The sequence below is a fragment of the Pungitius pungitius genome, chromosome 2, assembly GCF_949316345.1.
Source record: "Pungitius pungitius chromosome 2, fPunPun2.1, whole genome shotgun sequence".
Lineage (NCBI taxonomy): Eukaryota > Metazoa > Chordata > Actinopteri > Perciformes > Gasterosteidae > Pungitius > Pungitius pungitius.
The window spans coordinates 68,007-89,422 of NC_084901.1; the positions used below are offsets into that span (position 1 = coordinate 68,007).

The following is a 21,416-nucleotide window of genomic DNA, read 5'->3' on the forward strand; positions in this document are numbered from 1 at the left end:
TTCCAATGGAGGTGTGGGAAAGCTACATGCTTGTAAATTATATTCAATCTGATGTGTCTCCGAAAAGGGAAAGAAAAACACTGTGTAATATTCCCTGCAACTATCGTTTGCTATAAAAACACATAGTCCATAAAGCAACTAATGGACCATCCTGACAAGTGATGAAAATACTAAAATAAATGGCTTTTTGGTTAGCCTGGGAAACATCTTGAAATCAAAATTCTGTGTCAAAAGATCTTAAAATTAAGTGAATTAAGTCACTGACTGAGAACAAGATCAACAATGCCCTCCAGTGCTGTTAATAACTGGGGAAATAACTGGGCTAAGCTGACTCCACACTGAACATTTGGGCAAATCAACAAAGGCAACATTTTTATTTGACTCGCTTTTTCACCAAACACATTTTTTCGCTCCAAAACACCTAAGTCACTGGATGGGGTCAATTAGTATAGTCAGCCCACTTAAAGTTGAAAGATGACATAGCTTGGGGGCTAATTGACGGCATCGGCCAATTTGCATAATTGTAAGCTTAGCAGGACTAATTTTCAGTCTGGATGCGGTGAAGTGTGGATGTCCTCTCTGCTCGACTTCAGCCGGGACTGCTGCGCAAGCCACAAGGTTCCTGTGAGCTTGACTCGCTGAGGACACGAACTGCAGAATATGCGTTCATGTTAAAGACATGAATGACGTGGATGTATACTGATTGATTACGAAAGGATCAGTTGTATTATATCAATAACAAGACAAGGGATGTTGATTGTCATACAATACATACATGCTAGTACAAGTACAATATTAACATTAGAGATGAGCCGGATACTCGGCTGAAACGAGTATCCGTTACGGATAAAGCACTTTTGCCGAGTACGAGTATTATACGAGTAATACAAGTCAATATCTGTGCTCGGGTTGAATAAAAGTCCTCATTGGGTAGCTGTCTGTGTCTGCGTTCTGTGATTGGCTGGTAGTCACAGCGCCCCTCCCCTACACACACACTGTTTGTGTTGCTGTGTCCCACTCGGCTCACTCACACACAGAACTCCTCTCTCCCTCCCTCAGTCACCAGGTTCGCGGGTCTTTCCCGATAAATTTAAACGATTTCTTCGCCTTTATTTTTTTTTACTTCGGTTTGTTGTTCTTAACTAGTAGAGCTCAGGTAAACGTGGGGCTTGTTGAGACGTGGTGCTTTAGAATGCGACTCGCGTTGCGTCTCTGCCTATCAGAGTTTTTTTTTTCAGTCGGCTCTAACCAGTTTTTTTTCTTTTACTTCACGCACTGACCTCTCTCTCCCTCTGTCTCTGTCTCCCTCCCTCTGTCTCTGTCTCTCTCCCTCTCCCTCTCTCTGTCTCTCTCTCTCTCTCTCATCAGTTTTTTTTACCGTCTGCTGGCTCTCTTCACGCACTCAGTGTCTGACGTTGACTAGTTGTGTTGAATAACTAAATATTGATATTACAAATTAAGCCACACACACACTTCCCCTCTCTCTCCCATGATCATCAGTGATAAGAATTAAGAAGGAATGCTGTTTTAACCGCAGAAAGGCTTAACCCGACAATTGACGGGGTAAATCCTTCCTACTTCCGGATTAGGCCCCGCCCATTTTCGGGTTAGGCCCCGCCCAGTCCGAGTACGGATACGGATACAGATAATTCATATGGTTCAACAGATACAGATACAGATACAGATAATGCTGTACTCGCTCATCTCTAATTAACATAGAGTTCCTGTAGATTTGATATAAAATAGAATATTAAATGTCAGAATCAACAGTCAGATCTGTTACTTCAGCACTAATGACATGAAAATGGCTGAAAGCTCTTAGGTGAACTTAAGTTAAACTGCAGAAATAGAAGAGTTCTGAGATTTGTATTACTATAAATGTTTGCATATCTAAGCAGAAGTTCAATGTTGGAACTTGTTGAGCTCAGTGGAAATACATCATACACCATTTAATATGCAATCATATTTTAAAAGTTGCTCATTAATGTCCTTTGTAAAATGTTTAAGTAGCTCAAGCTGATACGTGTCGTCCAGTACTTTCAATGTAGTTAGTAACTTTCTCCCACTGTTGAACTGTTATCTTTATTGTACCAAGGTCAAAAGTTCACTGTGAATCCTATTATTTATCTTCTTTGTTTGGATGATCCGTCCCTTGATGATGTGTTTTGTCCTAAGCGGTGTCTACGGCAGCAGTAAAACAACAGAGAGGCCTTCTTGTTGTCGTTGTGGTGGCTGAGTGGGCCTTCTTCATGTACTCTGCTCTTCTTCTCTGTTGGTTTACTGCTATGCAGACATATCTTTCTGGGGATTCTTTCTTTTCTGAAAATATATGAATAAAATGTATTATTATTATTAACTCTACATACTGTGGTGCATGGATTGGAGAGGGTGTGCTGAGAACCACACAAGGTTGGTGGTTCGAACCCTGGCTGATCCATGTCCCATGTCAAAGTGTCCCTGAGCAAGACACCTGACTGCTAATTGCTCCCCGGGCTAAAATTTAAAGTCCATGGGTTAAAGATGCAATGTAAAATGAATGAAAAGCGTCAGCTAAATAACAATGTTATGTATTTCACACTGAGCAGATTTATTTTTGACACTTATTCAGAGTTAAATTGTTAACACTTTGTTAAATGTTGATTTAACACTGACAAGACTGGGACCATATAAACACCAGCTTCGAGTTCAAATTTAATCTGAGTCAATTTAACTCTCTGAAATGTGTTGTGTAGGATTGTAAATCTAGTTCAAGTAAATTGTAGCAAACCGTAGTCAACTTTAATCAAATTACATCATTAGTACAATGATCCTCTGATCGATTACACTGTTAGTCCAATGATCTTTTAGTTGATTACCCCTTTAGTACAATGATCCTCTGATTGATTAACTCATTAGTAGAATGATCCTCTGATTGATTAACCAGTTAGTACAATGATCCTCTAATTGTTTACCTCAATAGAAGACCCTGAGCCGGACTCTGATTTTAACTACATCACATGATGTCGAGGGACAAGAGACGTTTCAGAGTCACATTCAGAAACGGAGATCTGAACGCAGACATGCACAAGTTTGGAGCTTTTCTTCATCCTAAAGATCAGAAATACATGAAGGACAAGGACATCGTGGTGCATGTGAGAATGACATCACTGACATGATGTCCCTGCCCAAATGTGATGTCACTGACAGATGTGTCATGACTGAATTGTATACTGTCTGAGGAAACAATGGAGGACATAGACAACAAAAACAACGGCTTCATCGACCCCAACAAGTAAATTAGTAAGACAGCTACAGTCTCCTGGACCTGATGGAGGATTTTAGTTTTAGGTGGAGTGAGGAGGAGCAGGAGTTTGGAGGAGTTGAAGATGTTGGAAGAGGAGGAGGTGGTCAGAGGTCCTGAGTCTGCCAATTGAACGTCTGCTGACTGATTCTTTCTTCATTTAGAACAATTAGGGTGACCACCTGCTAATAAGCCCAAGAGGGGACAAGGGGTATGTTTCTGTGGGACAATGTGGGACACTGACTGGCGCAGCGGTGCCCACCCCACGGGCAGACTCACTGATAGTGGTTTACCCATTTCTAGCACAAACCACCTTACATGGTATATTAAACATGCCCTATCCCCCTAAACATGTGTAATTGCTGTAATATTCTAGGCCATAGCATATAGGCCATGTAATAGGCCAACCAATGTGTATTTTCTTCTAAATAAAGATTGACAGATGCACTTCCCCTTACGATTTACTTTAATTTATTTTTCATTACAATTTATTAACTTTAAATAAATTCTAATATAAAATTATAGGATTAACAGGAATTGGAGTTTCTGAAACCACAGGAACAGTTAAAAAAAGAGAAGTAACTTTTATCTCACAACTCCAGAGGCTCACGGAACAAGAAGGGGGAGGAAGGATGGTAAACTTGGTAGTAAAGGCAGGCGCAGAAAGATTTGGATGTCTCTTTCTGTTGGACAGAACCCACGACCCACAATGCGGTCCATCAGGACCAAGAGCCCATGTCCCTCACTGACCGACTCTGACATCCCTTTTTCCATCGGTCACTCCCCTGCACATCCCTTCACATGGCATATGTTCATACACTTTCACATACACTCACATTACAGTTGTGTAAAGTATGGTTATCTGTTTGCATGTGCACTATATTTTTATTAGAATTTTTATCCTATATTCCTCTAGTTTATATTCTTCTATATAATGATGTACATATAAATTGTAAAATAAAAATTAAATGTCATATTTTCCTTTTTTTGGTTTATTTTCTCACTTTGGTGCCTTTTTATGCGTACATTTTCTGCTTTCGGTTTATGATGACAGATTTCTTATCTTGGACCACAAGTTTTGGGAAGCAGTTTTAAGAGAAAGAGAAGTTAGTGGAGTTGTCATAAAAATATTATTGTTTGTCTCTTTGTTAAATCTTTGTAAAAGTATTTACCACTAGTTTTTTTTCTTTTGCACACAGAGAGAAAGTATTTTTTACTTCATGCTGAACTTTGAGTTTTACATTTAGTTTTTCAATAAATATTTAGTTAATGATGTATTATGTGATGTTTGTTTTGAGTGACCATACATTTAATTGTGTAAACAGCTAACAGCTTTATTCAGTCACTTTATTAGCTGCATTATTGGGCAAACATACTCTTTGTAAGATTTTTATTAAAATCTTGAGTTGAATTTATCTAAACAAAAAAGCTCTACAGTAAAATAAATATATGCAGTAGAACAGTTTTTGATATTTACATGTTGTTTGTTAAGTAATCATCACATACAGATATTTCAATGTCTTTTTTGAAAGTGCTGAAATGTCTTCAGTTGTATTTTGTTGTAAACTTTAGGAAGCTGTGGACACTGATGACACTTCTGTCTTTGAAGAAACTTCAGAAGACTCATCCATTGGTTTTCCAAAAACTGTCTCCATGATGCAGGCATTAAACTGTTGAGGAAAATAACATTACAATAAACATTACAATATCACTTCATCGGGTCTGACCTGAGTACAAAAGAAGAAAATTGACAAAATTCAAATCAATCCCATCTATGAACATCTTAACACCCAATGTCCATATTATTCTCATTCTGTGGGATGATCAAGGATATCAAGGTGTCTTAAGGTGTAACAGCGTGAGTTGCCAACTACATTTTTAACTCATCCCACCTCCTAGTTTTGGGGTCAACTTTGCTCACCTGTTTGTTCATGAAGGCATAGATGAGTGGGTTGTAGACACACGAGCTTTTGGAAAAATATGCAGGGACGGTAACAAGTCGATAATCTTTGTTTTCGTCTGGAGAGAAGGCAAACCAAAGACCTGTCATAGCGTAGGGAGCATAACATGCAACGAAGGATCCCACCATGACGATTATCATCTTTGAGACTTCCTTCTCTGCCTTCTGAGTTGATTCCGACTCCGCCTGCTGAGCTGCTACCTGAAAAACAAGAACCAAGACCAGGACCTTCAATAATGGTTGATCAACTGATTGGTTGAAGAGGTTTGTCTGACATGTACTCACAGCTCGAAGAGCACCCAGTAACTGAGAGTAGGAGAAGATGATGATGCTGAGTGGCATTATGAAGCAGGTCACAATCAAGAAGTATAAGTAGCTAGTGCAGTTGTACTCAACGTTGTGAGTATACCAGTCAGGTCCACAGGAGCAGCCAAGACCTTCAGGGATGTACCTGCAAACAACATGGTTGATGTGTAAAATGTCAGCATAAGTCTGTAGAAGTCCAAAGTCCCTGACGCCTGTGTGTCACTCACCTGCTCCAGCCAAAGAAAGGTGGGCTGGAACAACCGATTCCCATGAACCAGGTGAAGGCGACAGCAGCAAGAGCGTGGTTGCTGGTGAACTTAAAGGCTCCAAAAGGTTTACAAATGATCAGATATCTCTCAAAAGACAAAACAGCCAAAGACCAGGCTGTCACCAGTCCTGCAGAAGACAGAGGGTTTAATGCATGACGGTACAAAGAAAATGTATTACAATGGTAAAATAAAAAAATTAAAAGAATCTACAAAATCGGTTGTTCTGCTGAAATCAAATAGAACGACCACTTGATTGTACTCAAATTTCACTCAAAATATACAATATGATTTGGTCCACTAGCTCGAGATCCATTGGCCGACTCCAAAAGCATGAATATGGTGTGATAAGATCTACTTCATCTGCCTGCTACTGACATTAAAGAGAACCCACGGAGAGCTGGAGTCTCCCTAGTCACATGTTTTTTTACCTGCTACAGATCCCATCGCAGCCTCCAGCGCACACAAGGTGTAACCCAGGAAGTAGTAACCCCTCGCGGATGCAACAAACACCTGACTGACGGAGAAGGTGACAAAGATGAATCCTGCCACGGTGATGTTGACGAGGATGTAGTTGAGTGGGACCCTGAGCTTCTTGTATTTGGCCGTGACGAGGAGAACGGTAAAGTTTAGAGGGGTTCCAGCGAAAAAAACGAAACCCATAAATGCGGTCTGCAGGTAAAACGCCCACATAGGGGCCAGGTAATACTGTGGCCCCTCAAAGGGGTCCACTTTAGAAATGTTCTCATACAAGTGGAAGTGTTTTCCCATCGTGGCTCTGAGCTTTCTGTTACTCCTGATGAATACAGCCTCCTTAAATACTCTCATAAACCACTTACACTAAAGATTTACGCTGGAGAGCTGCTTTACTTTTTCTAAAGTCACTTTTTAGGATTTAGGATCGTCACATTTAATCTTTAATCTGTTTAGAGAGAGGATTTACAGTCAAAGCAGGCTGATATCAACGGCAACACGTAACGTCCTTATGTTGTCCAAGTCTAAATACAATGAAAGTAGATGTTGCAATGTTTGTCTTATATGTACGAGATTAAGACTGTGAATTCAAACTCTCAGGAACTGAACTAGACCTGCGGATAAATGTGTAGCAACATTTTCATGTTAATCCCAGAGGGTCCCACATTGGAGGAAGAGGAGTGTACATCATCAGACAGCTATATCTTTAAAAATATATTGTATATTTCTGTAAAGGAAGTGAAGTTAATATACATAAGGAAAAAATAAATGCTCGGAATGCTCTGTGCTTTGTCTCTGCTTTGGGCTTGTGGAGTTTAGTGAGGTCATAATGGTAAATGGCTACTGTGGAGAACAACATCATGACCTATAAATACATTGTGTAGATTGTCAGAGTCCCAATCAGATCATAATTCCAGTTTAAAGCAGACACAAATAATATCACTGCTCAAGATTCTCAGTGTCATCTTTATTCCCATCTCTTGAGGTTAAGGGTCAAAAATTACAATGCTGGGTTTGACTCATCAGAATGAAGCCCAACTTTGTCAAACTTTACGATGAGACTTAAAGAGAGACTATGAGTCAGTCACACAGCAGACTGATCAGAACCAGATCAGAATACTGTGACTAAACATCAGAGCACAGTTTTACTGAAACCCTCACATATACCAGACATTGTTTATGAAGTAATTCTTTGCGTCTTCACAGAGAAAAGAAACGGGTGTTAGTTTAATGTGCTGCTAGTCAATAAATGAGCTCTGCTTGATCCAATCTTCATATTACGTTAACCCTTTCATAAACAGTGTGTTCACATGTCAAACTGTTTCACTTCTGAAACCTTGATCCACATTTAATTAACCACTCCATTAAAGAGTTGTAATCCCTAGTCCAGTCGCAGTAAAGTAGTTGTTTTTTATTAGGCCACACAATACAATAAAGAGAGCTGTAATACAATCTAGTATAGAATATGACTGAAGGGGCAGAATTATTATCAATTAACTTACATTTCCCCTTTTAATCCCTTTTTTTTAGCTTTTTAGGGAAAACTTACAAACATCTCTCAAATCATATTCACACACGCAATGACTTCTCTTTAAATTATTTTATAATAAACCAAAACATAAAATGTCATACCGTGAGTTTTTACAAACAATGGATTTATGTGATCTTAGTACCCATGTTGAGTTAGAAAATGTTTTACATGTTTATATATGTAATATGTTTGTATGTTTATTTATAGATCTCTAATAAAAAAAATGTAAGGAAGTATGTGTGAGTAATACATTTCTTGCAAGGTCTGAGTTAATGTATATCTAGATGTATCCCGTATTAACTTTGACATTTTACCATTCATATCTGGTCTCCATGTTTTTTTATAACAATTCAGAGGAATGTTTTAATTAAATATTTCCATTTAATTCTTTTTGATTTACAACAGACATTAATTTAATTAAATTTCACTGTATTATGAGACATCTATTGACATTAGACAATGTTTGGATTGATTCTAGCTCCCTTTAACATCAGACAAAAGTTCCTTCTCAACACATAATGCTAAATATAAAGAATAAAAAATACCAAAGTAATCAGTAATCCTTGTGATACTCCTAAATCCTGGCACCATGTCATGAACTCAGTAGTTGGTATCAAAAGTGCTTCTGGAGGTCAATGTGAATACAAATCTAATTAAGTGTTCATGTCTATTCTATTTTTATGTAAACATATGTGATTATATCTGATGTATTCAGTTTCCGTCAGTGTTCTTTGTGATTTTGTTATATTTACACAGTGATTATGTATGTATACAGTTACATTCACCTGGGTTTTTAGGGCGCCTCTAACTCAAACACTCCGCCGTGGGGTTACAATGTGCTTTTGCTTCCATGTGACTGCCTCCCGATTTGCCAAGAAGGGAATGGAGTGTTTCATGCAGCACAGTGACGTTGTCTGCAGAAGCAGGTGGTCTGCACACAAAAATCCATTAAGGACCTGTTGGTTTACAGTCCGTGCGGCTTTAGATGTAATCCGGATGTTTCAGATTTACCTGAGCAGGTGGTCCTGCTCAATCCGGAAAATCCTCAAAACATTGTCAGATCATCAGATTAGGCGCAAAAAGACCTTGCAGCTCAAACTGGTTAATCTGAGGACGAGGATAAAGATGCTAATCTCCGGCTCCTTTTTAAAAACCCTCCAGTTCTTCATCACTTCATCTTCAATTCTTCACTTCATCTTGTGTTGGAGGTTGTGCTGGTCTTCATTCCTTCATCTAGTCTGGTCTTCAGCACTTCTGGTTCTGCTCTTGGAATCTGTTCTGGTCTTCATCACTTCATAGTCTTGGAGGCTTGCTCTGGTCTTAATTATTTCTAGTTCTGGTCTTGGAATCTGTTCTAGTCTTCATCACTTCAAAGACTTGGAGGCTGTTCTGATCTTCATCATTTCTGATTCTGGTCTTGGAATCTGTTCTGGTCTTCATCACTTCGTAGTCTTGGAGGCTGTTCTGATCTTCATCATTTCTGGTTCTGGTCTTGGAATCTGTTCTGGTCTTCATCATCTCTGGTTCTGGTCTTGGAATCTGTTCCAGTCGTCATCACTTCATAGTCTTGGAGGCTGTTTTAGTCTCCATCTCTTCTGGTTCCGGACCTGGAGTTGGTTCCGGTCTTCATCACTACTGGTTCTGGTCTTGGTCTAAGTAGGAGATGAAGTAGTAGAACCCCCCCCACACACACACACACACACCTCAGTTGACATGTGCTAATTTACCCACTCTGTTATTCAGGTTTTTGTCTCGTTCAGATTGTGACTTTTCAAAGTTATAGACAAATGTTTCTTTCTCATCAGATCGTTGTTTTCGAGGTAAGTTCTACAGTCTAAATGTACGACTTTAGTACAAGTTGTTTTATTCCGATGTGAACTCTCCTACTTCACTCTTAACACTGCTGATATAACCCTGATAATCAATAATCCGTGTTGGAGCCGGGGAGGATGCACTGCTGATATAAACCTGAAAATCAATGAACCTGATACTTCATCCATCATCAGAGCCGGGGCTGTATCATAACCAGTCTGGTCATTTTAGAAGCATGGGTATGATACGACCTCAGTTTGTTGATGATTTTCCACCTGAAACACACTGAGATGTTTTCCTTAACATTGGAGTCAGTTTTGTCAGGATGTTAATAAGCAATACATTTATATAGAACACAAATCTTTATATGGAGACATAAGATGTTGCATGATTTTATTCTGTAATGTGTTTTCTATTGTTTAAACACAATAAACTTATTTGACTTAAGCTGTTTCAAGTTTTATTTTGATATGTGGACCAATAGAAGCAAAAAGGATATCAATTTCACAAAATACTTTCTATTATTACAATGATTAGAAATAAATTAATTAAAAACATTTTGGGGGGTTTTAATGTATACATTTGACTGTTTACAAATGTAATTATCTAACTGTAAAAAAAGAATCTCTGTCTGTGTAAAGCTTTTATATGAACCAACATAGAATAAACACAGATTAGGGGGGCCTGTGTGGACGTCTCAGGACGTCATCTCTGGACCTGACGTCTGGACACCAGTCTATGTTCTCCGGACACCAGCCGCTTAACCTGGTCTATCCACAGACCTGAACACTGGTCTCTGCATGTGGTTTCTGGACATAGTCTCTGGACCTAGTGGTTCTTTAGACACGGCGTCTCTGCTTACCTGGTGTCTGGACATTAGTTTCTGAACATGGTCTCCACAGACCTGGTCTCTGCTTCTGGTTGCCAGACCTGCTCTCCAGACCTGCTGTCTTGAACTCGTCCCTGACCTAGTCTCTGGACCTGGTCTCTCCACTAACATGGTCTCTTGGTCACATTGTTAAACACTTTTTTCCATAACAATAAGTCCATCGCGTTCACAGAGACACCTTTTTGTCCTCTAAACGGAGCTCTATGTGTTCCGACCATTACAGAGCGGAACTAATCTTTCTGCCTGTTTTTCCTGCCGGGACATGATCGCAGTTGCACGCGGGAAGCCTGTGCGAGATGGCGGTCGACACACAGACCGTGTAGGACTCTTAGAGATCCGTCGTGTGGGTTAACTTTTTGCCTTATCTAATCCCTGCGTCTAAAGTGAGCTATGGAGGGGGGCAAACCAAACCTGGCTCTGGTTTACCAGGCGGTCCAGGCCCTCTACCACGACCCGGACCCGTCCGGGAAGGAGCGAGCCTCGGTGTGGCTCGGGGAGCTCCAGAGATCGGTAAGAAAATGGGAGAGGCCGGGAGACCCGGGCGCGGGTCCGGTGTTGTGGAGGACGGGGAGGTTCTGATGCACACTCATTGTGGACCGTTTGGACCGAGTTTTAAAAACGTACTGATGAATAAGGCACAGGTGAAGTGAACTGCGCAGTGTCACAGGAACCGCAGGTTCACGTTAGCATCATAGCTAAGCTAAGCTAGCTAAATGAATGGATCACAACACAAACTGTTGGCTATATGCGGACCTTCGCTAGCTGTCTATCTCAAGTTAATAATGTCGACATCCAGCCGGGAAGTTTGTATTGTAATATGTTCAAACGGTGTATTTCAAACCAAGCGTCAGTGGTTTAGTCTCAGAGGAGTTCAGCAGGCCCACGTCTAGCTCTGTTAGCATTTTAGCATGGCTAATGTCACTGTTGCACAAAAGTTTAGTCTCGATCGAACGAGTTAAAGAGGTCAAGTCAGCGATTACTGCCTCGAGTCTTCCTCGGGTTAACGGACAGGAAGCGTATAAACTAAACGTTATTAATACGGCTCACGTTTTATTTCCTGCACGAGAATCGAAAGTCCGCTTCTGCGGAAAACCTGTAAACGTGAGATACCGACGATCCCCACAGCGCAACGTCACGTGGGTTAAGGAAGCGTTAAGAGTAGTGACCACACAGCTGATGGTGGTGACATCACTCTTTTCTGGGTGGTTTGAAGCAGGGCGTGAACTTTATCATCAGTGTGAGTCTGAGGGATCTGGTTCAGCAGGTTCTGGTTCTCATGTGACTACATGACACTGCTATAAATCCCACATTAGACCGCGTATTTAGGGTGTTTATCACCATGGTGATGGGCTAATAAAACGATGCTTCAGTATGTGTTGCACCTTCGCAGGTCAGTTTCGTCCCACCACTAATGGATTCAGTTAAAACACATCTAGACTGTTGTGGTTAGGCAGGACGTCCCGGATCATTATACTGTGTTCATGTGAGTCTGAAGCACTGCGGACCGGAGTCCAGGTGTTTGCTGTGTTTCTCTTTGCCATCACTCCCCAGAGGTTCTGTGGTTCCTTATAGACGCTGTAACTCTAGGTCTGCAGTGTTTTGGTTTCTACCAACACACAACATGAACCGCCAGAAGCAGAATTAAGGGTTAGGTGTTAGGGTTGTGTCTTACAGATGGGCGGATCCAAACTCTATGACATGTTAAAATGTGCTTTTACAAACTAGTCAATCAAAAAACTTTTATTTCGCAGGTCTTAAATATCTGCAAAGGCTTTTTATGGAGAAAAAGAAACCTCTATTATCTTAAAGACAAAAGTCACAGATCTTTATTGTCAGGTGGGAACCAATATGAGGCAGAAAAATGAAATGATAAAAAAAGTTTTGTTTGGATCACTTCCTGTTCTACAGATGTATGCTTGGGAGATCTCAGATCAGCTTTTGCAGCTCAAACAGGATGTCGAGTCGTGTTATTTTGCTGCTCAGACGATGAAGATGAAGATCCAGACATCTTTCTACGAGCTTCCACCCGAGACCCACAATGCACTGCGAGAATCGCTACTGACCCACATCCAGAACCTCAAAGACCTGTCACCCATCATCGTCACACAGGTAACACGTACGGTACTCAGGAGTCACATGTGACCTTCAGGGTCCATCGCTTTTCTTCGACCATGAACAGACAAGAGTTAAAGTGTCAAAGTCGCACTCTTCATGGAACATATTTAAATATATTTTCATTATATAAATAACATCTCAAACACTTGTGCATCACACTGTGGGAACTTTGAACAAACACTTTACCGGTAGGCTGTAAAGCTGAGAAGGAATGTACAGAACGTGTTCATCCCAGAGATCAGGACTCTGTTGAGCGTCAGCATGTTGCTAACGTCAGCATGTTGGATGTGTCTGCAGTTTAGTTCATGACAAAACTAAACTTGATTAGTTGATGCGGTGGACGTCAAAGTGTCTGAATGTCCATAATGCACCGAACATGGAGGCAGCTCACCAGAGGCCTGTTAAGATGATTTAACCTGTTTGGCCCTAAAACAGTAAAAAGATAAGTGATGATTTAACTTTTCTGTGGGTAATTTATTGATCATTTGTTAAGCTGATCGGGGGAGTCACATTATTCTAAAATGGTAGTATCAGTCATTTTATTACATGTGGGATCATCGCTCGGCTCTGATAGCTGAGTATGTTTTTTTCTAACTTTTTTGACACATCTTGCCTCAACTTTTCGTTTCCGAAGTGTGGAAGAACTGTGGCATCTTACAACATAATAAAAACAAGAAGGAAGTCTAACCGATAATAAAGTTCTACTTTGTCGCACATGAAATGAACTGAAGAGGAAGTCTGTTTGTATCTTTCAGATGAATTAAAGTTTATTCTCTTAAGTCAAATTGCTTATGTTGTTTTTCCTTTTTTCTCAGCTGGCTTTAGCCATCGCAGATCTGGCTCTTCAGATGGCCTCATGGAAAGGATGCGTTCACACGCTCATAGAAAAGTAAGAATTCCCACCACCACACAGCTGAACTACAAATATGGCGGATCAGTGAATCAAAACACACTTGGAAGTTTAATTCATGCCTGCAACTGTCCTCGGACTCACCTGTCCATGTCCCCCTCTCAGGTACAACAATGACATCAGCTCCATGCCCTTCCTCATAGAGATTCTCACCGTGCTGCCAGAGGAAGTTCACAGTCGCTCTCTACGAATCGGCGCCAACCGGAGGACGGAAATCATCGAGGATCTGGCTTATTATTCCAGCACTGTCGTCACTTTGCTGGTTTGTTTCTCCAGTTTATCCCCTTCTGTCACATCAGGGGGGGGGGGGGCAGCCCCCAGTATCCACCTTTCATTAACATGTCAGAGCTTTCACTGCTCTGCTCTCTGGACATGAAATCACATGAGGTGTATCGATCTAGATGGATCTATTCATGAAATATACATTTTATCCATTATTATTTAAATAAATATTATTTAAAATGACCTCATTTTATGCGGATAGAGCCTGAAAGACATAAAAGAGAGAATAAAAAGTATTAAATAACCTCAATTTTAAATCATATTTTTTTGACGTTGTCATGGTAACGTGAAATGTGGCCCCTTCATATTTACACCATTTAAAGCCCTCAGACTCTCACACTCAACCCGGGAAACTGTATTTGTGCCAATGTTTATTTTGTGCATAGCTGATAGTTCCAGGTTGTAGTTTGTCAGGGTCAGGAAACCTCTTTATCTCCTTGTTGATGATTTAATGTGATTCTGTAGTTCCAGGTTGTAGTTTGTCAGGGTCAGGAAACCTCTTTATCTCCTTGTTGATGATTTAATGTGATTCTGTGCAATTTTTTGTTTGTTTTCTATGAATGATCCTAGACGTCATGTGTGGAGAAGGCGGGAAGCGATGAGAAGATGCTCATCAAGGTCTTTCGTTGTTTGGGTAGCTGGTTCAACCTTGGAGTCCTCGACAGTAACTTCATGGCCAGTAACCAGCTGCTCATGGTCCTCTTCCAAGTCCTGGTGAGCTTTAAACTCCTTTTACAGGTTTACCTCTTGAGGATCATCATTTTAAAGGACATTTGAAACATCACAGCAGTGACCTGTCCATGTCTCCACAGCAGAGGGATGAAACCTCCACCAACCTCCACGAGGCGGCGTCGGACTGCGTCTGCTCGTCTCTCTATGCCATAGAGAACGTGGAGAGCAACATGGGTTTGGCTCTTCAGCTCTTCCAGGGCGTCTTGACTCTGGAGACGGCCTATCACATGGCCGTGGCTCGAGAAGACCTCGACAAGTGAGGACCATTCAATTTTCATCCCATCTGTTACACTTCTGGCAGGAGGGTCATGATCTCCGTTTGTGTGTGGGAGGGATTTTGTGAATAAGCACCAGTCAACGGCTCATCTCTCTTCCTGCTTCAGCAAACTGCTTAATATTTTCTAATGAAGTCGGCATGACTTCCTCGTAGTGTCATTGAGTGTTTTCTTCCAACGTGAGTCCCTTATCCACGAGGGATGGTTTCTGTGTGCACCTTTCTGGTTTAACAAGCATTGCCACAGAAGTAAAGAAGCATCTGGTTTGAACTGCCTCGTGATGCGAAAGTAGCCCTGAGGTGCACCTTCATGGACAAAGAGTAACTAGCATTAGTGCAACAGGACCGCCCCGGTGCTGACTTCCATGTCTCAACCCCTCCCCCCAATATTATCTGTAGCAGAATGAGAGATGAGGTGCACACCGTCTGATGTATGAGGCAGACACGGTAGCAATAATACATGTTATGCATATAGAATACTTTCAATATATACAAATATGTTAAAGGCATTCAAGTGATGAGACACATGGTAAATAAAACATGTTCATGTGTGATTTCTGCCCTCAGAGTGCTCAACTACTGCAGGATCTTTACCGAACTGTGCGAGACATTTTTAGAGACGACCGTCCGGAGTCCCGGGCAGGGGATGGGAGACCTGAGGACACTTGAGCTTTTGCTGATCTGTGCAGGACACCCGCAGTACGAGGTACAAAAATAACCACACCGTCAGTTTGATCTACTTAAATTCCTGATATTAATCCTATTTCCTGGTCTTTGGTCTGATGCAGGTTGTGGAGATCTCCTTTAACTTCTGGTACCGTCTTGGAGAACATCTGTATAAAATAAACGATGCAGCTCTTCACAACATCTTCAGACCATACATCCAGAGACTTCTGCACTGTTTGGCCCGACACTGTCAACTCGATCCAGACCATGTAAGTCACCTGAGCAGGTCAACACAGAACCACTTCCAAGTGTTGGACCATCAAACAGAACTCTGAGTTTGGTTTTAGTCACATGGTTTGTTCTGCTAGTTGACGTTTAAAAGTAAAACCATCAAATTGTTTCAACCCATCAGGACGGAATCCCGGAGGACACTGATGATTTTGGGGAGTTCAGGATGAGAGTCTCTGACCTCGTTAAAGATGTCATTTTTCTTGTTGGATCCATGGAGTGTTTTTCTCAGGTAAAGTTTGAATCTACTTCTTTCCCGATGATCTTAATTGTCTGTTTTCTGTAAATTAACACTTGTCTGTTTCAAAGTAAGAGAAACCCATGAAGAGTTTTAACCGACAGTTGTGACATGCAATCTATCTCTCAACTAAAGTCCTTCATAAAAAATGGAATATAGGAATTAGTCAAGTAAATTGCCATTCCTTAATCTATATTTTCCCTTTGTTTTCAGTTATATTCTACGTTAAAAGAAGGAAACCCTTCCTGGGAAGTGACGGAAGCAGTTCTATTCATCATGGCTGCAATTGCAAAAAGTGTTGATCCGTGAGTTCCTCAAGATTACATTTTTTAAGAGGGTTAAGGTTGTTTTAATAATCACAGAGTTGGTTCCTCCTGGAGATGTTTGATGGAAACTTTCAACTAAAATCATCCTGGCGTGTTGTCATTTCCTTCAATGGTTTTGGAATCTGTTGGCTTTAAAGTGAAAGTGACGCTGTGTGTGTTCTTCAGAGAAAACAACCCCACGCTGTCGGAGGTGTTGCAGCAGGTGGTTTTACTTCCGGAAACCGTCCACATTGCAGTTCGTTACACGAGCATTGAGCTGGTCGGCGAGATGAGCGAAGTTGTAGACAGAAACCCAAGATTCCTCGGTATGTGTTGATGATTTAAGCCCTAACGTGACCAAGGAAGGTTTCTTTTGTAAACCCTGACTTTGGATTCCCTCTTCCTGCCAGACCCCGTGTTAAATTACCTGATGAAAGGCCTCAGAGAGAAATCGCTGGCGTCGGCAGCAGCGAAGGCGATCCACAACATCTGCTCAGTGTGCAGAGACCACATGGCTCAGCACTTCCAGGGTCTGCTGGACATCGCTCGGGCCCTCGACTCATTCGTCCTGTCGACTGAGGCCGCTGTAGGACTGCTTAAAGGTACATGAGAACACTGGGCCCTGCTGGCTCATTCCTACCTGAACACACATATGATAAGTGACGCAAGACCATTGAGTTTGTTTAATAAAAGAAGAAGAAGAAGAAGAAGGGTTAGTTAGACCCGTTCTTATAAGGTGACCTTAAATGACTTCTGTTGGGAACTGGCTCCAAATAGAAAATCAAATTAACCTGACATGAGGGGGAGGGCGCCACCTTAATATGTTGGTTTACCCACCTGTACAGGTACAGCTCTGGTCCTGGCCCGTCTTCCTCTGGAGAAGATTGCAGAATGTCTCAGTGATCTCTGTGCTGTTCAAGTTATGGCTCTGAAAAAGGTCGGTCACCTTTCCACCCCCCGACGCTGAATACAAGCATTAATAATCAAACTAAGACCAAAGTTAACCCTTCTTTAACTATCAGCTTCTGGCTGAAGAATCTACAAATGGTAAGTCAGCTGATCCCACCGTCTGGCTCGACAGGCTGGCTGTTATCTTCAGGTGAGTTTACTTGTATACAAATGTAAAACTTGATTTAAATTGCAAAGCAGCCCACTGTACATAGGTTCATACAATTTGTTTCTCCTACAGACACACAAATCCCATTGTGGAGAACGGACAGACTCACCCCTGTCAGAAAGTCATTCAGGAGGTAAAAACCCAGGCTCAACTGGTCCCTGGAGACTCATTTGCATATTTACACAAAAAGTATTATATTTGTCAATGAGCTCCCTGACGGGTCGTTAGTATGTTATTTCTACGTTTTGCTTGTTTCACGGGACATGTGGTCAATGACCAAACCCCATTCCTCACTTGGGTCATGTGACTCCCTTGTAGATCTGGCCAGTGCTGTCGGAGACGCTGAACACCCATCAGGCGGACAACAGGATCGTGGAGCGATGCTGTCGCTGTCTCAGGTTTGCTGTACGCTGTGTAGGGAAAGGCTCCGCCTCCCTGCTTCAGCCACTCGTCACTCAGGTGAGACACACCTGGCTCTGGTGGATTTTTTTCATTTGTGATGAAAAGAGTTGAGGACTGGATGTCACACGAAACCAGTAATATTGTGGCCTAATTAACAAGTCACATTGCGTTTATTAGTCTAAACTGAGAAAGAACACTAAAAAAATAACTTCAATAAATTGTATTTCATTTGCACATTTTAGTCTTGAAGAAACACTTTCTTCACCAAACTGACTATTTATATTTCAGTTCTTACTCGCACTGTGTTGAATACTCAATTCATGCATTTAAATCCATTTCTAACACACCTGTATGAGTGCTGTATGTGTTTATTTAACCCCATTTTGATTAGAGCACTCTTTAATTGTTCTGATGAATTGTTTTTCGTCATCAGATGGTAAGTGTGTACCAGGTGTATCCACACTCCTGTTTCCTTTACCTGGGCAGCATTCTGGTGGACGAGTATGGCATGGAGGAGGGCTGCCGGCAAGGGCTGCTCGACATGTTGCAGGTAAACGCGCTGTGGAGCTCGTCCTGTTTGCGTCCCCGGAAGACTTTGCTATTGTGAGAATTAAAGAAATGATGTCCCGTCTGGCAGGCTCTGTGCATGCCGACGTTCCAGCTGTTGGAGCAGCAGAATGGTCTGAGGAATCACCCTGACACCGTGGACGACCTGTTCAGACTGGCCACCAGGTGAGTCTGCTGGTTCACCTGAACACATTTATCTCCTCTACCTGCACGCCACACCTCCCTGTACCTTTGTACTGTGCGGCCTGGTACCGGTCCACAGCCCGGTGGTTTTGGACCACTGATTTAAAATATTAAAATACTGCTGGTTCTAGTGTTTGGATTCATTCCCCGTGGGGCGGTGCAGATTACACCAGTGCTACATATACTTGTGCTATCTGATATCCTCCGGTTCAGGTTTGTCCAGAGGAGTCCCGTCACTTTACTCAGCAGCAGCATCATCGTTCACATCATCCAGTGCGCAATCGCTGCCACCTCATTGGACCACCGAGACGCCAACTGCAGCGTAATGAAGTTCGTCCGAGACCTCGTTCACACCGGAGTCGCCAACGACGTGAGTCAGCAGGACCACAAAGGATTCAAACTACTTTGAAACTAAATAGGAACCAACTTAATCTTCCATTTTTGCACCACCAAAAGATCTGTCGTCAGCATTGATCTCTGTCCCCTCTTTAGCATGAAGAGGACTTTGAGGTGAGGAAGCAGCTGATTGGTCAGGCCATGGAGCAGCACGGTCAGCAGCTCATCACTCAGCTGATGCACTCGTGTTGTTTTTGCCTGCCTCCATACACTCTGCCCGACGTGGCCGAGGTGCTGTGGGAGGTCATGGTGTTTGATAGAGCTGTGAGTATGAAGAGGAACAGCAGATTAAGTATATAAGCGCTTGTTCCTCAGCTCAACTAAGATCTGTCTTCTGTTTCAGACGTTCTGTCGCTGGTTAGAAAATGCTCTGAAAGGTTTACCAAAGGAGACGTCAGGAGGAGCTGTGACTGTCACTCACAAACAGCTGACTGACTTCCACAAGCAGGTCACCAGGTGAGACACCTGCAACATGATTATGTTCAGGGATAAAATCAAAACTGCTTTTTAATATACTTCTTAAAAACCTTAAAAAACCTAAAACTAGAAAGCATCCTCGTGTGACCCAACAAACGAATGAAACCGCTTTTGTTTTAGCTTGTTAGCCATTAGCCAACTGACACTGTGCTTGTGCAACCCCCCGGGAGCAGTGGATGACATTATGGGACATTATTGCTTTTGCACATGTTCACATGTTTATGCTCTGTAATGTACAGGGTTACTGTGGGGTGTTAACATTTCTGCGAAACATGATTCCTGCTGTTCAATGCATCGAAGAAAGGAAGACTGAAAGCCGTTCAGAGGTGACAGTGAGGCGTTCAGGTGCATTTAGAGGTAACCGCGAGGCGTTCAGGTGCATTAAGAAGTAAGAGCGAGGAGTTCAGGTGCATTAAGAAGTAAGAGCGAGGCGCTCAGGTGCATTTAGAGCTGACAGCGAGGCGTTCTGAAAGGGTATTTGTTTAGACATGTTTATCTACATTTGGAAGGCAGTTGAAACATATCCTTTGAGGAACTAAACTCACCAAGTTTACCTGAACACACGAAAAGACAACAGGCGAAGGCTTTACCATCAATTGGACATCTTTTTTCTTAAAGACGTTGCAGATCCAACCTGGACAGGTATCACCGAATGGACCACAGTTGGAGTTACTGCATATGGAATTTCACTAAGCCAAAGAATGAGTTAAATGTACAAAGTCGTGTTATTGATATTTCTGCTTGCTGTCCTCAGTGCTGAGGAGTGTAAACAGGTGTGTTGGGCCATCAGAGAGTTCACCAGACTGTTCCGATAGCTGCAACCTTCACACAACACCAGGTAACTATTAACACAACTATACAACTATACTGTATATACATATATGTATATATACATTTTAGGGCTGGCTGGTATGGCAAAAATGTTTGTCACGGTATTTTGTATGATTCTGACAGTGTTTTGTTGTTTTAAGTATTCACATCCCTTCAGGTACCCCAGGCCCCTGGGCTGTGCCCTGTTAGTCTCAACCTCTGCAATAAATCCTTTTCTGATCTAACTTGCATCTCGAAATCCTCCAAACAGACAAAGCTCTTCTCCTGTTGTTTGGTCCATTTCTGCTCTTTTCTGTGTTTTCATGTAGCGTTTGGCAGGATCATTTTGTTAATGTAATTATTAGTGTGGATGTTTGGATCCAATGGATTGTTTTTTTTTAATCTATTGACAGCCCTACTATATGTATATAGATTTATATATTTTTGTTTGGACATTTTTTGAACTTGCGTTTCCTCTTCCTCAGGTTAAATCTTTTGTTGACCAACATTCAGAGGTGACGGCAAAAAGCTGCGACTGCAGACAAGGATCCAAAGGGACGAGATGAAGATGATGAAGACGAGGATGGACTTTGAATGTGAAACAGGACAAATAACTCTAAAGGACTGGCAGAGTGAGTTCTCCACCCCGACCCCCAACCTCACATGACCACACCTGCAGCAGGTGTCAGGTGGGCGGGGTCGGGTCCAGCAGGTTTCAAGTGGGCGGGGTCAGGACTAGAAGGAGTTCACGAAGTGAACTGATGTGGATTAGTCCTGTTGGATCTTCATCAGTAATCAATTGTAGGACGTGCCTGGCCAACAGTTTTTAAGAGAAGATTTATTTTTTGGGACTTTGGTCGTGATGTTTTTTGTCCGTGCCATAAAAGAGCCAAAAGATTTCCCATGATGCTCTTGGCTGAGGGGCTGCCTGTAGAGGCTTAATGCTGGAGGATTTGGCGTCACCTTTGACCTTTTTAACTTTGGTTGACTTTTAGTTGTTTTTCCACAAAGTGAGACAGAGTGAACTCTGGGTAATAAGACGGAGAGACTGACACCATGACATCATCGGTGATGTAGCCTTGTTGTAAACAATAAACAAAAAACAGCTGAAAGAACAAATACGTCTGCTTTAGTGT

At 41.9% G+C, this 21,416-nt stretch overlaps 2 protein-coding genes across 2 annotated transcripts; one reads left to right on the forward strand and one right to left on the reverse strand.

Moving 5' to 3' along the window:
* Positions 1-4,649: 4,649 nt before the first annotated feature.
* Positions 4,650-6,940, reverse strand: opn1sw1 (opsin 1 (cone pigments), short-wave-sensitive 1). Its single transcript, XM_037461521.2, has 5 exons — positions 6,244-6,940; positions 5,774-5,942; positions 5,526-5,691; positions 5,202-5,441; positions 4,650-4,950 (listed from the first exon to the last, which is right to left on the reverse strand). Exons 1-5 carry the CDS (start codon positions 6,638-6,640, stop codon positions 4,849-4,851), a joined length of 1,074 nt encoding a protein of 357 aa, XP_037317418.2. The 5' UTR covers positions 6,641-6,940; the 3' UTR covers positions 4,650-4,848.
* Positions 6,941-10,764: 3,824 nt separating this feature from the next.
* tnpo3 (transportin 3) lies at positions 10,765-21,399 on the forward strand. The gene is made up of 23 exons (XM_037461509.2): positions 10,765-11,028; positions 12,427-12,627; positions 13,449-13,522; positions 13,649-13,805; positions 14,396-14,539; positions 14,638-14,813; positions 15,399-15,537; positions 15,620-15,766; positions 15,910-16,017; positions 16,237-16,328; positions 16,515-16,654; positions 16,739-16,930; positions 17,174-17,265; positions 17,351-17,427; positions 17,518-17,578; positions 17,764-17,904; positions 18,281-18,397; positions 18,485-18,579; positions 18,811-18,967; positions 19,090-19,257; positions 19,337-19,449; positions 20,225-20,308; positions 20,766-21,399. Exons 1-22 carry the CDS (start codon positions 10,909-10,911, stop codon positions 20,283-20,285), a joined length of 2,772 nt encoding a protein of 923 aa, XP_037317406.1. The 5' UTR covers positions 10,765-10,908; the 3' UTR covers positions 20,286-20,308; positions 20,766-21,399.
* Positions 21,400-21,416: the final 17 nt, after the last annotated feature.

Bases quoted from the DNA above. Each gene is read 5' to 3' on its own strand.
- tnpo3 (XM_037461509.2), top strand. From the start codon at position 10,909: ATGGAGGGGGGCAAACCAAACCTGGCTCTGGTTTACCAGGCGGTCCAG. The intron at 14,814-15,398 runs GTGAGGACCATT...TTCTGCCCTCAG, and splicing joins GCTCGAGAAGACCTCGACAA to AGTGCTCAACTACTGCAGGA. The intron at 16,931-17,173 runs GTACATGAGAAC...CCACCTGTACAG, and splicing joins CGCTGTAGGACTGCTTAAAG to GTACAGCTCTGGTCCTGGCC.
- opn1sw1 (XM_037461521.2), bottom strand. From the start codon at position 6,640: ATGAGAGTATTTAAGGAGGCTGTATTCATCAGGAGTAACAGAAAGCTC. The intron at 5,692-5,773 runs GTGAGTGACACA...TGTTGTTTGCAG, and splicing joins CCTTTCTTTGGCTGGAGCAG to GTACATCCCTGAAGGTCTTG. The intron at 4,951-5,201 runs GTGAGCAAAGTT...TTTCCTCAACAG, and splicing joins ATGCCTTCATGAACAAACAG to TTTAATGCCTGCATCATGGA.